Source organism: Neophocaena asiaeorientalis, unplaced genomic scaffold (assembly GCF_003031525.2).
Source record: "Neophocaena asiaeorientalis asiaeorientalis breed wild unplaced genomic scaffold, Neophocaena_asiaeorientalis_V1.1 scaffold221, whole genome shotgun sequence".
Taxonomy (NCBI): Eukaryota; Metazoa; Chordata; class Mammalia; order Artiodactyla; family Phocoenidae; genus Neophocaena; species Neophocaena asiaeorientalis.
The window spans coordinates 967,769-984,391 of record NW_020173766.1 but is presented as its reverse complement, the minus strand read 5'-3'; the positions used below and the strand labels follow the sequence as shown (position 1 = coordinate 984,391).

The following is a 16,623-nucleotide window of genomic DNA, read 5'->3' as shown; positions in this document are numbered from 1 at the left end:
GAATGGAGTGAGGGGTTTTAGTCTTTTTATTGTGGGGATTCAAAGCAACCAGGTAGCAAATAACCTAATAATAACCACCACCACCACCACCACCAGGTAATTTAGTTTTCTGACAGGAACCTCATATATCTTTTGAAAGCCAAATCATTTGGTTTTTATTGTGAAAATAGGAAATGATCTTATCCTTTTAAGAACCAACCAGAAAAAAACCATGTTTTATTATATAAAAAAGTAGATAGTAGGAACCTCATATATTTCCCTTTTCTGCAAAGTATTATCAAAGTATTTTGGTTTATAACCATTTTTAAATTGTTTATTTGAAACAAATATCTCAGAATCATCTCAGTATGTTTCATATCCAAATTCATTGGATCCTGTATAATACTTTAAATAAATAATAGACTAAGCTTCCCTTGAACACTGTTAACAACATTGAACTCAGTACTTCCCAAGGCAGTCTGGTGCATTTCTAAAATCACTAACTCTGGTCTAGATGCAGGTTTTTAGGTATGCTTTCTTTTATTCTACTCAAGCCAGCCAGGCTTTTCTTTTGGAGAGTCTTTTTAAAATTTTTTTAAAGGAACTCCAGTTTGGACATAACCCTCTCTTACAGGGGTAGTAATGGACACTGCCTTTTGGCAGAGTCTGCACTAACATAGCTTTAACTTTAACGTAAATTCTTGTTGTATGCAACAGAGACTATTTGATGGCTCAGGAGTCCATGTCTGTTATGGGGAAGGAGATGGGAGAAGAGAGGAGAGGATGCGTGACTGGTTCACATAGCTGGTTAAAATTTCCTAAAGCTCTTTAGCTTTCCTCAGCTACTCACAAAGAACCCTGCTTTGGTAAAATATACTGGGACTTAATGTTTCCATGATTCCCACACCATCACTCATGTACTTCCATGTGCTGATGGTAATACCAATTTTATAAATTTTTAACTCTAAGCTATTTAGGTGTTCACTGGTAGAGTATTCCCACTTAAGAAGGGCATACTGTCAGATGTGCACAGTATGAGGAGGAGGTATTTGGAACAAACTGCTAGTTACTGTTAAAATACCATGACAGACTCCACCAAAGAAATAAGCAAATTCTTACCAAAACCCTCAAGTTTTAGGCGTAGGAATGGAAGGCAGTGCTGTCCAGGTTGACTTAATGTTATTGGATAACAAATGGGACTTCGTTTTTTTGGGGTGGGGGGGTGGAGTAAAATTCACACAGTATATTATTAGCCTTTTTAAAGTGCACAATTCAGTGGCATTTAGTACATTCATAATATTGGGCAGCTATCACCTCTGTCTAGTTACAAAAATTTTTATCACCCCAAAAGGAAACCCCTTACCCATTAAGCAGATTCTCCCTATTGCCCCCTCTTCCCAGCCCTTGGCAACCTCTAAATCTGCCATCTCTGTGGATTTACCTATTCTAGATATTTATATGAAATATAAATGTGGCTTTTTGTTTCTGGCTTCTTAAAGCTGTTAAACATAGCATTTTTTTTAGCGTGGCCAAAAAAAAAAGAAAAAAAGGAGAAGTATACTGATTATGTCAGTATATCATAACAAATACGAATGATTTACATTTTTACATTTTAAAAATCTCTTTGGTTAGTGTTAGGGCACATTTGTTTATTTTCTCTCTGCACGTCTTGTGGGGTCTTAGTTCCCCGACCAGGGAATGAACCCAGGCCCCAGCAATGAAAGTGCTGAGTCCTAACCACTGGACAGCCAGGGAATTCCAGGGCATGTTTATTTTGAAAGGGTAAGACAAGACTTCTGGGTAGGTCATTTCAGGTCAGAACTTGGGAGTAAACCGTAGAGAAGCATTTGTTTACATGGAGGTAATACTTGAAGTCATTGGTGAGAATGAGCTTTTATAAAATAAAGGGAGAGGGAAGAGACTGAGAATATCTTCAATAGAGAAGAAATAGGTAAATTAACATGAACAATCAATGGTAGAAGGTAACTGAAAGAAGCCAAGGAGAGAGCTTAATCATGATTGTTGATAAATGCTAGAGAAAACTCACAGAGAATGCAGTCAGAGAAAAGGTATATTTGACCTTTAACATCATTAGAGACCTTTGAGAGTAAAGATAGTAGAAGGGCTGCTGTATTTAAGTTGCCTTCTTTTTTCTTAGGACATAAAGCCTCTAATTTTTCACTGCTTCTGATTTTTTCACAACCATTTCTCAGTTGTGAATCATTGTTTTCATGATAATGTAAACCAGACTTGAAAGTTCGTTTCAATATCTAGTGAGAGCAAGGATATGCATTTTGGTATAAGTGTAAATTATAAAAGCTTCTTAGAGTCAACATTCTTTGAAAAGTATTAGGAAGGAGAAAATTAACCTCGATTAGTTGCTAGGCACTTTACATATATTTTAATTACATCTTGTGTAATAGCAAATCTGTCCACTTTACAATAGTTTTTAAAATTCATTATTTTTGCATGGAAGTATGTGTTTTCCGTATATCTCCTAGGCAGGAAATACTGTTTTTCTTTTGCCAGGAACACCTTTGTCCTGGAATATTGTGGAGAGGTACTTGATCATAAAGAGTTTAAAGCCCGGGTAAAGGAGTATGCACGAAACAAAAACATCCACTACTATTTCATGGCCCTGAAGAATGATGAGGTAAGTGGCATGAATGTGTTTGTTTTGAAACAGATCTGGAAATTCTTGAGTTTGAAAGGGGTCATTGATATGGACTGGTCTTTAAAATATATTAAGTGACCAAAATAAGGAGCTGAACAGTGTGGATAGTTTTTTTCTATTTGCTTACAAAAAGGATGAGGGAGAGGGGGTATTTACATGTATATGTAAATGTAAACATACATGCTTCATACTACAATTCTTAAAAACTATTGATGGCCCCCAAAGAGCTTTTGTTTATGTGGATTATATTTATCAATATTTATATTGAAGACGAAAGCTGAGAAATTGAAAATACTTATTTTTTATTAAACCATTTAAAAGTGACAGTAAGCCTATTACGTTGACACAAATAGCATATGCTTTTGTGAAAATTAAGTATTTTCCAAAAAGCTTTTTTTTTTTAGTGAGGAGTACCATTTACAAATCTCGTTACTGTCTGGCTTACTAGAATTTAGCTAGATTCTCATGTCTGCCTCTACATCCAATCTGGAAATGTAAGTTGTAGGGACCTATCCTACTAGGACCTGTTGAATCTCACTCTGAGGGTGGGCTCAGCAAGAGTTTTAACAAGCTCTCCAGTGGATTCAGATACATACTCAAGTTTGAGAGCTGCTGCACTGTGGTATCACATGCATTTGAAAATGAAGTTTTAAACACTTGAAGTAAGATTGGAATATAATAGGATGTAAGAAATAGCTAAAAGAAAATGAGACATTGATAGATATGGAGATAATTTTGCCCCCTAGGTAAAATGTTGATAGTTAGAGATCTTTCTGAGGAAGACGTTGGATATTTGTCACTTTGATGTGTAAAGTGATATGAGAGAGTTCTCTGAAGGAATGGGGGATTAGGGGTAAGGGTCTTAAATTTGCTGGATGCCTTGCCTTTGCAAAATGCACATATGTTTTAAGGTCTCTTTTTTTTTTGCGGTACGCGGGCCTCTCACTGTTGTGGCCTCTCCCGTTGCGGAGCACAGGCTCCGGACGCGCAGGCTCAGCGGCCATGGCTCACGGGCCTAGCCGCTCCGCGGCATGTGGGATCCTCCCGGACCGGGGCACGAACCCGCGTCCCCTGCATCGGCAGGGGGGCGCTCAACCACTGCGCCACCCGGGAAGCCCCCCAGGGCTCATTTTTTTTTTTTTTTTGCGGTACGCGGGCCTCTCTCTGTTGTGGCCTCTCCCGTTGCGGAGCACAGGCTCCGGACGCGCAGGCTCAGCGGCCATGGCTCACGGGCCTAGCCGCTCCGCGGCATGTGGGATCCTCCCGGACCGGGGCACGAACCCGCGTCCCCTGCATCGGCAGGTGGACTCGCAACCACTGCGCCACCAGGGAAGCCCAAGGTCTCATTTTTAACTGTTAAATTATCCTTTTCCCTAGATAATAGATGCCACTCAGAAAGGAAATTGCTCCCGGTTCATGAATCACAGCTGTGAACCAAACTGTGAGACTCAAAAAGTAAGTTGAGGTAGATTTAGAGTTTGGGATATTTGTTCAAGACTGCTGTTCTGACTGTTAATTTTAGATTCTATACCAAAGGTACACATGGATATTATTTTTTAATCATTGTAATGATTTTTTTCTTACTCTTAAGATTTATTTTGAAATAAGTTTAGATGTATAAAATAATAAATAGTGCTGAAATAGTACAGAGTTCCCATATATTATCCTTCACTAACTTCTGCAAATGTCTACATTGAACGTAACCATAATATAATTACCCAATCCAGGAAATACTATTAACTACTAACTAGTCTAAAGACCTTATTCAAGTTTTGCCATATGTCATTTTTCTAGTCTAGGATCCAATCCAGGAACTCCAGTTGCATTCAGTTGTCACATCTCTGCCCATAAATTTAAGATATTGTTTAAGGTGCCGAAATGAAAATCTAAATTTTAATTTTGATGAAGTCCAGTGTGTACTGTTATATTCAGATTTTATATCAGTCTTATCCAGGTGCCAAATTTGGTAGTTTTAATAACATTTATAAGGGGCTGAATGGCCACAGATGAGAGAGACGATATATGGTATGCATGTGGATATACTGCTCCTCCTCAACAAGGCCAGACTTTGGGTCTTGGTTATCTTTATGGCCCTGTGCCTGGCACACAGTTGACACTTGATAAATCCATTTACCGAATTCGATGTAATATTTTGAGGTAATGATCTTGGTACCCTCTAATTTGTGTTTTAAGCTTAGAGTTTTTAAAAAAAGCATATAGATACATATATATGCACATTGGAATATTGGTTCTTTTTTAGGTTAAGAAAGCTGTGGACCCACGCCCTAGAAAAATATATCAGTGATTTCCTCTCATATTGAATAGTTTTGACCCTTGGATATTTTTTGCCCTTTGATATCTGTACTTATAGATCTTAGATACAGCTCTTCCAAGAGCCAAAACATATAACGAATAGGAGAACCCAGTGTGAAATTATTTAACCTAATTAAGTTCTGGTTCTAGTTCTGCCTGCAGCTGGTGGCCACATGTCTAGCTGTGAGACTCCAACTGTACTGTTTCCCTTCACCTCTTTAAGTGTGGGTTTTTCATCAGTAGCAGGTTCAAATGGTCTGGACAGGAGCTTTCCAGTCAATTTACGTATTCTGGAACTACAAGGTCCAATCCCTGTGTATTTACCCCCATTTTCATTTTTGAGTTTATGTATCTGCTCTGATGCTTCCCTTCCCTTTCTCTACACTCAGCATTATGACCACTGTTTCATGAAATTAAACTTCTGGCATTGTTGTTTTCCTTTTTCCATGCCGCATCTTATCTTATAGTTACTTTTAACATAAGGTAATACAAATTCACCTGGTACTCAGTGACACCAAGCATTCCATATTTGCCTATTTTTACTACAAGTGAATCTTTACTGTGTGGAAATGTGTATTAAGGTAAGTTAAAGTAGCAGTTACTTTTTTTTTTTTTTTTTTGCGGTACGCGGGCCTCACTGCTGTGGCCTCTCGCGCTGCAGAGCACAGGCTCCAGACGTGCAGGGCTCATTGGCCATGGCTCACGGGCCCAGCCGCTCCGCGGCATGTGGGATCTTCTCGGACCGGGGCACGAACCCGTGTCCCCTGCATCGGTAGGCGGACTCTCAACCACTGCACCACCAGGGAAGCCCCAGCAGTTACTTTTATTAGAGTTAAATTATAGATGATATTCATCTGGTAGCTCATTAAATAAGCGTGATACTTAAGTTTTTTTTGTTTTTTGTTTTTTAATTTTCCTGTTAGCTATTTGGAAAAGCCTTTATTATCTAAAGAGGCACATGCATAATTAAGGCAGATGATGATGATCTTTTTTTAAAAAAAACACACACACACATAGATTAACCAGTTACTAATTTCTTTTCTTTTAAAAACAACATCTCAGTGGACTGTGAATGGACAACTGAGAGTTGGGTTTTTTACCACCAAACTGGTTCCTTCAGGCTCAGAGTTAACATTTGACTATCAGTTCCAAAGATATGGGTAAGTATTGATTCCGTTCTGTTTTGCTGCTTCTGATGGAGAAATAGACTGTTCAGATATAGGAATCTAAAACTTAGATGTGAATTACTAAGAAGTTATATGTACTGTCAGTTCTTATCTATAGTGTTCTCTTTTAGTTCTGTGTATTTTCCTTCTGTATGACACTTCAGGCCATTAACGGATATTGTACAGGAACTACATGTTCCTCCTCTGAACTTCATGCTGCCTTATTTATATAATTATGTTTCTAATGTAATTTTAAAACTTTTTATTACAGAAATGTCAACAGGGTGTTGACATGGTATAAAGAGAACAATATAATGAATCCCTCTGTGGCCATAATTCATCTGTCAGTTATTAGTTCATGACTTTATCATGTCTCATCTATACCATATTGTACTCTGAAAAATAATTTGTTACCTAGTTCTACCAAAACCAGTAACTGATGCAATAGCACTGAATACCCCTAGCATTTATATTGTGGTTTTAATAAAACCCCACTAAAAGGAACAGGGTTCCTCGGAGAAATGTCTGGTGTCAACTTTGGGACAGGTATTGAACAAGATGACTCTGGGTTATCTCATACCAGAAAACCAGTTATAAAAGATTAGGAGGGTCATGTCAAAGGGACTTCGGAGATAGCTTGAATAGAATCTCACTTACCAAAAGTGGGAGAGTTCTTATTAACACTTGAGCATCATTAAGAATAATAGTGGCAAGTGGTTTGAAACACACTACATAAAATCCATGAGTTTTAATGACATTTTAAAAATAAAAGCGCATTAGTCATAATTGAAAGGAACCAATTCATGATCTTGGAAACTAGTTTTTGGTTTTTTTTAATTGAAGTATAGTTGATGTGCAATATTACATAAGTTACAGGTATACAACATAGTGAATAACAATTTTTAAAGGTTATGTTCCATCTATAGTTACTACAAAACACTGGCTATATTCTCTCTATTGTACAGTACATCCTAGTAGCTTATTTATTTTATGCATAATAGTTATATCTCTTAATCCCCTATCCCTCTTTTGCCCCTTCCCCTCTCCCTACGAGTAACCACTAGTTTAAAAATTAAAAGAAGAAAAAAATCAAGCATTTATCCTTCCTTTCCCAAGTGAATTTTTGATTAAACCAAGCAGTTGGTGAGAGGAAGTTCCTTATAGAGGTTATTTTAGCTAATAAATGAAGCAGTAATGGTATCACCATTTTGCAATACCTCATAAACTAGTGGATCTAGGCAATGGTCAAGTATTCTGGGGTTGACCAAGTTCCATGTAGGGCTCCATTATTTTTTTTTTTCCTCTTGTATTTGTACTGTCCTCTTTGAAAGAAAGGAAACTGGAAATTAAGTGCTGTTTGTGATTCCCTGCTGTATTTATCAAATATTTTTGTGCCTCTGATTGCTACTGTTATATACTAAATCTATCAGTTTACTTTTGGAATAGTCCTTCATGTTTTCCTTGGGTAGCTCTGGTTGCAGAGTAAATAAATGCCAGAGGGCTGTAGACTTAGGCCTGTATTCTTTCCTCCACTTTACCTTGACTCCATGGTTACATTTACTTATTACTATATTTATTAGTAGTATCTCATCCTTATGTAATGATAACTTTTAATAACCACGTGTTTCCTTCTAAGTGTCCTTTACTAATTATGCTTTTTATATCTGTATATCTGTTCATAATAATACATTTTGTTCTGTGTGTCAGTTAAATATTTACATATAAGTTATAGGTGTGGATCTATTTAAGCAATTTTGTTCTTAGCCCCATCAGGTATATATGATCTCTTATTTTCATACATTAGTAGAAGCTCTCATAAATGGAGAAATTACTTATTAATTTCTTGGCTAGTTTTGTCTAGCTAATAAAGAATGACTTACTTTTAAGAGCAATTTTCAGGCATTTCTGTTAGTTAGTATCAGGTTTGTTGGTGTCTCTTAAAAAAACTTTTTTTCCTTTAAGCTGGATTGACTCTTCTCCTGTATGTAATTGCTATACTATCAACATTTTTTATGGTTTACTTTCACATAATTGGCATCTTTCTTATGCTCCTCGAACAGGAAAGAAGCACAGAAATGTTTCTGTGGGTCGGCTAATTGCCGGGGTTACCTGGGAGGAGAGAATAGAGTCAGCATCAGAGCAGCAGGAGGGAAAATGAAGAAAGAACGATCTCGGAAGAAGGATTCAGTAAGTGTTCCATTCTTCTTTCAACTGTCACCATGTGCATTTTAAGAAGGGAGGTAGCTTTCCTGATTGAACTTTGAAAAGTCAAACTACAACCAGAGAAATTCAGGGTTAAATGAGATAATCATGGAAAAGAAGTACGATTGCTATTTTTGTTTCATGGAGGTTAGACGTGGATACTGAGAACTATTGAAGGCATCTTGAAAACAGACAGGCTAATAGTTTTTGAGAGCCTGTAAAACTCCTAATCTTATGTCTAAGTAACATGTTTATCTGTTGACTCACATAAGTCTGATCTACATTCCTAATCTTTTAATATTGTTTTGTCTTTTGTTTGCATGTGTTCTTAAAATCTCTCAAAATCCTCCTTGGAGAGTAAGGTGAGTTTTGAGAGGTAACAGGCAACCCAAGAGTGAGAAAGGGATAGTCTCAGATGGTCTTTGTATTTAATCCATTAGAACAGTGGTTGATAGCCTTTTTTCTACCCCAGTTCACCTGAGTCACAACTGGAGGTGAGTGGTATCTTGCTACTACAGGAGCTCTTAACTGGGACAAGAATTTTGTATCGTTTTTAAAAAATCCCCCCCCCCACCTTTTTCTGAGGATCCCTTTGTCAGAGCAGTGTTTCTCCACCTCAGAACCACTTGGCAGGGTCCATTGTAAAAATGCACATTTTGGGGCCTATCTGCAGACCTATGAATCTTAGTGGAGGGCCGGAAGGAGCCAGGGGGCCAGAGGTGTTAGCCAGCAAATCCACCTGTGAGTCTTTTGCAGTTAGCTCATTCCTAGGCTTTTCAGGAACCCATACTTATGTTAAGAATTATAAATGACAGCAGTCTTACTATTTAGTTGAGCAGGTAGAACACATAAGTCAGGAAAGGGATAAAAATATGATAGTTAAAAGGTGATGTCAGTAAACCCAAATTAATTGGAGAGAATTAGTTATTGAGAATCTGAATTCTATAAGAAGACTTAGATAGCAGGAAGCATTAGAAAGGGCCATTTAAAAATTAAAAAAAAAAAGGGTCATTTAAAAAATGCAAAAAGAGAAAGTTTACAAGAAACACCCATGCTTCTACCACCCAAGATGAACAAATGCTCTTTAGATTATTGTTGCTTCAGCTCTATTTTTTAGAGAGCATATATATTGTAACTGTGTGCTAAGCACTCTTCTAAGCGCCTGACACATTAACTCATTTAATTCTCACAATAAGCCCTTTAAGTTAGGTACAAGGATTTTCCCTCTTTTACAGATGAGACCACTAAAGCACAGAGGTTACAAGGTCGCCCAATAAGCGATGGGAAAGAGCTAGTCTAGCTCTTTTCTTTGCTTTTAACTGTATTGAGTTCCTTTGTGTAGAATTTTAGAAATGATATATATATATATATTTCTACAATTTAAAAAAAAATTTTAATTTATTTTTTGGCTGTGTTGGGTCTTCGTTGCTGCACGTGGGCTTTCTTTAGTTGTGGTGGGTGGGGGCTACTCTTCATTGCCGTGCCCGGGCTTCTCATTGCAGTGGCTTCTCTTGTTGCAGAGCATGGGTTCTTAACCACTGCGCCACCAGGGAAACCCCCACAATTTGTTTTTTACTCTTCCATGTTGATATATGTGTATGTATATATATATGTACATTTTTAAGTGCTGTAAAGGTTTTCATCATATAACAGTTTATTTACATATATTCCTACTGATGAACACTTGTGTTTCCAATCTTTTGCTCTTAATGTCTTTGCACATGTCTCTTCTGTACATGTTTCTTTAAGGTATATCCATGGAAGTGGGGTCACTGGGTCATAGCCTATTAGCTTTTGGACCTGACTATTACAGGAAATTTTTCTTTAAACTTCATCAAGGTTACTTTTATTTTTTTATTTAAAAAAAATTTTTTTTGTGGTACGCGGGCCTCTCACTGTTGTGGCCTCTCCCGTTGCGGAGCACAGGCTCCAGACGCGCAGGCTCAGTGGCCATGGCTCACGGGCCCAGCCACTCCGCGGCATGTGGGATCTTCCCAGGCCAGGGCACGAACCCATGTCCCCTGCATCGGCAGGCGGACTCTCAACCACTGCGCCACCAGGGAAGCCCCTAGATTACTTTTATTTTTAACTCTTGTTTCATATAATTGATAGTTTACCAGAGCAACCACAAAGTAGTCATTAAACATGTTGACCTAAGCTAAAATCTCCAAAAAGCTTCCCTTTGGCTATTTTCTGTTTTCAAAACTTACATTAAAAACTGCATTATTGGTGGGGAGTGTTGTTGTAGTGTGATGGTTTCCTGGGTGGTATTATACTGCCATCATAACAATATCAGATGGCTTTCTACCTTCCTGATGAGATTCAGGAATAACCCCAAGGGACCAAGATGTAGGTATTCCTGGTTTTTGCTTGCTTGTTTTTATTCTGGTAATAGTGTGTCCATATCAATATTTTATGGTATTGTAGACTAAATTAGATGTAAAGTGAATCTAGTCAGTTGGTGGGCTGAAGTCATGGGTTGCTCCAGATGTGAATTTTTTTTTTAATTAATTAATTTATTTTTGGCTGCTTTGGGTCTTCGTTGCTGCACACGGGCTTTCCCTTAGTTGCAGCAAGCAGGGGCTACTCTTTGTTGCGGTGCATGGGTTTCTCATTGCAGTGGCTTCTCTTGTTGCGGAGCACGGGCTTTAGGTGCGCGGGCTTCAGTAGTTGTGGCTCGCTGGCTCTAGAGCGCAGGCTTAGTAGTTGTGGCGCACGGGCTTTGTTGCTCCGCGGCATGTGGGATCTTCCCGGACCAGGGCTCGAGCCCGTTTCCCCTGCATTAGCAGGTGGATTCTTAAGCACTGCACCACCAGTGAAGCCCTCCAGATGTGAATTTGAAGCTGTTCTGGAACAGGGATGCTTTGGATGAAACTTTGCCCTGATAGAGGAATGACCCAGAGTGAATCTGGGTTCCTAGAAGGGTCATTTGTCCCTTGACTGTAATGAAGAGTTTAACTCCACTTTGATTTTAATTGGATTGGTCTCCTACTGAAATTGTGGCTGGATGCTTAGATTCTGAGTTCTGGTCAGGTACAGTTGAATAGAATCACAAAAGTAGCACCTCTTGAAATTCCCAAGTGTTAAGGAGTTCCCTGGCAGGGAACTCGGTGCTTTCACTGCCATAGCCCTGGGTTCCATCCCTGGTCGGGGAACTAAGATCCCACAAACTGTGTGGTACAGCAAAAAAAAAAAAAAAGGAAAGAAAGAAATTCCCAAGTGTTAGTTTTTGGAATTCTTTTGGGTAGGGGATGCCATGGAAAGGAAAAGATAGCAGCAGTTTAAGATATAGTTTTGCATATTTTAACTATTAACAAGAATATTTTAATGGCACTGTAGTCTGCATCTGCCCTCCCATATTAACCTTTGATTGGTGAACATTTCTTATTCCTTGCTCTTACAATTGAAGCTATGTACATACAGTTTATCCACTTAAAAACTGTAAGCTCTTCCAGGACAGGTGATTGTCTTCTTTGGATATGTCACAAACTAGGTACTTAATTAAATACTTAGTTGATGGAGGTATAATAAATCCGCACTATTATCTGATGTTATTTGTAGTTTGTAAATTATAAACAGGGAATAGTCTGAAATTTACCTTAATCTCTTTTGAGTTTGTGAAACAAATTAACAGTAACTAACTTACACAATAAAGAGGGTGAAAAGCCACATAAGAAAGGAAATAGTTGCTTTCAGCAGATAACAAACAAATCCTAGTATCTGGAATATATAGAGAGCTCTGTCTAATCAATAAGAAAAAAATAGCCCCAAAAGAAAAATAAACAACTTCCATAGACACTTTAGTAATCCAGATAGCCAGTAAACATGTGGAAAGGTGTGCAACCTCATTAGTAATCAGGGGAGTACAAATTAAAACTACTATCAGATGTTATTTGCATACTGACCACATTGATAAAAATTAAGTCAGATGATACACAGGAACAATAGATCTCATACACTGGTGGTGGAGGTGTAAATGGATACAATCACTTTTGAAAACACTTTGGTGTTATTTACTAAAGGTGAATGTATGTATACTATATGAGCCAGCAGTTGCACTCCTAGGTCTATAACCAGAGAGAGACTTGTTTAAAATGCACATCAGGAATTATAGCAGCATTGCTTGCATTAGAAAAAGTAGAAACAACTCAAATACCCATTAACATTAGAATAAATAACATATGAATAAATTATAATCATATGATGAAAAACTAGTCATGAAAATAAAGAAACTTATGGTTGCATGCAACAATGATGACTTAAAATGTAAAGATTGAAAAAGAACCATGGCACAAAGATTTTTTGTCCAGTGTGATTTCATTTACATAAATATTAAAAACAGACAAAATTATAATGTTTAGGAATTTATAATATATGTAGTAAACCTATTTTAAAAATCAGAACTATTTCCTAAGAAGTTAGGAGACATTGTCTCTAGAGTTAAGAAGAGAAGGTATTATAACAAGGAAGGGGCACATGGAGCACCTCAGGAACACTGGCAGTGTCCTCCCCATCCCCCCACCCTCCCTTTTACCTGAGTGTTGGTTGCCATGGATATTGCTCAACTGTTTATTAAACCTGTTTATTTACTAATTGTTTATATACTTTTCTAATCGTATGTTATATTTATCAGAATGTATTAACAATGGTGCTTTAGACCCATTAAAGACAGTTCATACCCCAAAATAAAGAATAAACATTTTTCTTGAACTGATTAGGTAATTAACAGAATAAAATTTTAAGTGCTATAGAATTGTGTATATACATATAAATTTTCATTTATCAGTAATTTATTAAAATACATCCTAATCCTCCTTATACTTACCACAAATCCTTTTTGGAAGGTGGTGACCCATAAATGAAAAATAAATACTTTTAGTAAATTTAATGAAAGCAGTCAATGTCAGTCATCTCCTGGCTTCCTCCCCTGTAGGTGTCCTAAAAGTTATTAATTCCACAATTGATTGTTCACTTGGGTACCCAAAATTATGGAAGATGTATCATATCACCACTAGGATTGGCATGCTTACTTTTATGTAATACAACCATTAAGCTTATCATTATAGTAGGAATGTTCAAAGGTTGTCCACCTTCTGTATTTTGTTTGCAAAATTTTATTTATACTTCTACATTTTTACTGTTTATTTCCTTAAGAATGCTACTTTTTTATATCCCAGTAGTGCCTTTTATACAGTAATATCTACTCAATTTATTGATGAATGAAAGTAACAACTCAGTTTTAACTTTTCAGATTACATGCCTAATTATGAAAAGGAAATAACCCCAAAAGGAAATATAAGCTCAGTGAATTTTTACATCTCAAAACTGTCAAAAGCAAGATTCTTGTATTTGAGAGGGAAAGTAGTATTTTAAAGCCTTTGGTCTTTCCTATGCTAATCCTCTGGAATTTGGGACACAGGAAATTTTTACATTTAGGTTTTGCAAGGAAAAAAACATCTTTAAGGAAATTGTCTTACATTAAGATTTAACTGTAAATTGGCTCTTCTGTTCATGTATTTAATCTCTTCAAAACCTAAGAAATAATACTGGAAACGAAAAAGGATGAGCCTCAAATGTACTTTTTAGAAGGAAAATATGAGTTTATGTATCTTCAACTTCTTGCAGGCAGCATTTTATATTTTCTCGTTTATTTTTGTTCTATATACCATAATAAGAGTTTTGGGGTATAATATGAAATAGAAATGTTTCAATGCCTTGCCTAAAATTATATTAAGTGAGACACTTAGCCAGTTAAGTAACAGAAAATTTCAAGATATTTTCTTTTATATTTGCTTTTCTCTAATTTATTATCAGCTCATTCTGTACTTTTATCATTGCATGTCAAGTTGATTTAATGCTGTCGTTTATATCTCTTCTCCTTCAATCTCTATCTTGTCTAGATTTCATCCTGTTTTTGTCAGACTAATTATTCTCAAATTCCATTTTGATCATATTATTCCCTTTTTGGGATTCAGTAATAGAGCTCTCTTGCTTAGTCTCATCAAATCCAGATTCTTTTATATTACATCTGAGATGTTCTAACACCAGCCTTCTTTTTGATAAGATTTTTCTCAATTCCTCACTGCACCTTATCCACTCCAGCCAGGCTGAGCATAGTATGCACTGTCATAATTTTCCATTTCTGGTTGTTCAGACTTTTCCTTCTGCTTCCTCCCTCCTCCCTCCTCCTGTATTTATCTTACCTATTTCTAACCCCACTTCGGTGAATTCATTTCTGGTGACTCTCATTTCTTTCTTTTTTCTTTTTTTTTTTTTGCTGTATGCGGCCCTCTCGCTGTTGTGGCCTCTCCTGTTGTGGAGCGCAGGCTCAGCGGCCATGGCTCACGGGCCCAGCCGCTCCGCGGCATGTGGGATCTTCCTGGACCAGGGCAGGAACCTGTGTCCCCTGCATCAGCAGGCAGACTCTCAACCACTGTGCCACCAGGGAAGCCCTGTGAGGGTGTCTTTATATCTTTTATAACTGCTGCAACACAGCTAGAAAACAACCTTTGGAACCTTGATTTTTGTTGCTGTTGTTCTCTATTATTTAATATCTTTGGAACAAAGAATTTATGTTAAATTATAAAGCCTATAATTATACTTTATATGTGCTGTGAGCATTCTCTGCTTCCTTCTCTCTGCTTATAGCTCCTGGAGGATACCACCATTTTGAATTTTGTGTCTTACCTCCCTTGCCCTTTTTTAAAAACAAACAAAAAATCATTTATTTATTTATTTATTTATGGCTGCGTTGGGTCTTCGTTGCTGCACGCAGGCTTTCTCTAGTTGCGGTGAGCGGGGTCTAATCTTCATTGTGGTATGCGGGCTTCTTGTGGTGGCTTCTCTTGTTGTGGAGCACGGGCTATAGGTGTGCAGACTTCAGTAGTTGTGGCATGTGGGCTCAGTAGTTGTGGCTCTTGGGCTCTGGAGCGCAGGCTCAGTAGTTGTGGCCACGGGCTTAGTTGCTCTGCGGCATGTGGGATCTTCCCGGGTCAGGGATAGAACCTGTGTCCCCTGCATTGGCACGTGGATTCTTAACCACAGTGTCATCAGGGAAGTCCCCTTTGCCATCTTAAAATAGACTTTTCAGATATGTATCTATAAAAAATTTGTTTTTGAGGTGCAGAGAAACGGATTCATACAGCATGCAATATTCTGTAACTTTATTTTTTTACATAGTTTTATGTTTGCTAAGATTGATAATTTTTGTTGCATTTGGCTGCACTTGATTCCTTTCATTGTGGTATATGCCATTATGTGAACATGCCGGTTTATCCAGCCTGGCCACAGGCATTTGGATTGTTGGCAGTTTTTTGCTCTTATGAATGGCTGTTCAATGAACATTCTTCTGATTCCCAGAGTACACATGCGCAGAAGTTTCTCTAGGGTTTATTCTTAGGTATACAGCGGCTAGGCATAGGGGATACAAATATTTATTTTTCAAGCTTTATTTCAATGCTTTATTTTTTCTGACATACTTTTTTTTTTCCTGACATACTTCTTACCTAATATAATTTTTCTTCCTCCCATAAAGGCAGATTTTTTTGTTTTGCTTCATTGCAATGTCTTCACACCTAGAACTATACTAGATGTATAAGTGCTTGGTAAATATTTGATGATTGAATGAAATGCTTTTCAAATTGATCATACCAATTTATATTTTCATTAGCAGTGTACAAATGTTTGTTTTGACCCACATCTTTGCCTAGACTTGATTTTATCAGACTTCTTATAGTGAGTGTAATATGGTTTCTTACTGTGGTCTTAGTTTTCCTTATTACTGGTGAGGTCGAGCATCTTTTCAGATTGTTTGACTCTTAGATTAGTGGGGGTTTTGTTGTTATTGTTGTCTATAACCAGATATTTTTCCTTGCTGTGGCAGGTGGATGGAGAGCTAGAAGCCCTGATGGAGAATGGTGAGGGTCTCTCTGATAAAAACCAGGTGCTCAGCTTATCCCGGCTAATGGTTAGAATTGAAACTTTGGAACAGAAACTTACCTGTCTCAAGCTCATACAGGTGAACACTTTGATATTAATTTATTTTTTATTTCGGAATTTGAGGTGGGACATTTAAACTACAATCCAGAATGATGAAGGGAAAAGGAATAATTCTGATATGAGAAGAGTTACTCATTTTTAAAATGGATATGTGAGTTCTATATGACTTTGACAACTTGTACTCTTAAAAATGTCTTAAGAGTTCAGCATCAGTTAATCTATTAGTAGATATTGTGTGTTTTCTCTCCAGTCAAAGAACATGGTGGAATTTTTTTTGTGTGTGTAACAATT

The 16,623-nt window shown here is 37.3% G+C and overlaps 1 protein-coding gene across 5 annotated transcripts in view; it reads left to right on the top strand.

Annotated features, from left to right (window-relative positions):
- The window catches only part of SETD2 (SET domain containing 2, histone lysine methyltransferase), an 84,266-nt gene that overhangs the window by 12,809 nt on the left and 54,834 nt on the right, over positions 1-16,623 (top strand). For all 5 annotated transcript variants that reach the window (XR_003003969.1, XR_003003970.1, XR_003003971.1 and 2 more), the window contains exons 5-9: positions 2,509-2,632; positions 4,031-4,108; positions 6,029-6,126; positions 8,193-8,319; positions 16,217-16,351. Coding sequence is in view for 2 of the 5 variants with exons in the window: in XM_024751375.1 (XP_024607143.1) it covers positions 2,509-2,632; positions 4,031-4,108; positions 6,029-6,126; positions 8,193-8,319; positions 16,217-16,351 (562 nt within the window). In the remaining 3 variants the exon portion in view is untranslated. The remainder of the gene's footprint in view (positions 1-2,508; positions 2,633-4,030; positions 4,109-6,028; positions 6,127-8,192; positions 8,320-16,216; positions 16,352-16,623) is intronic.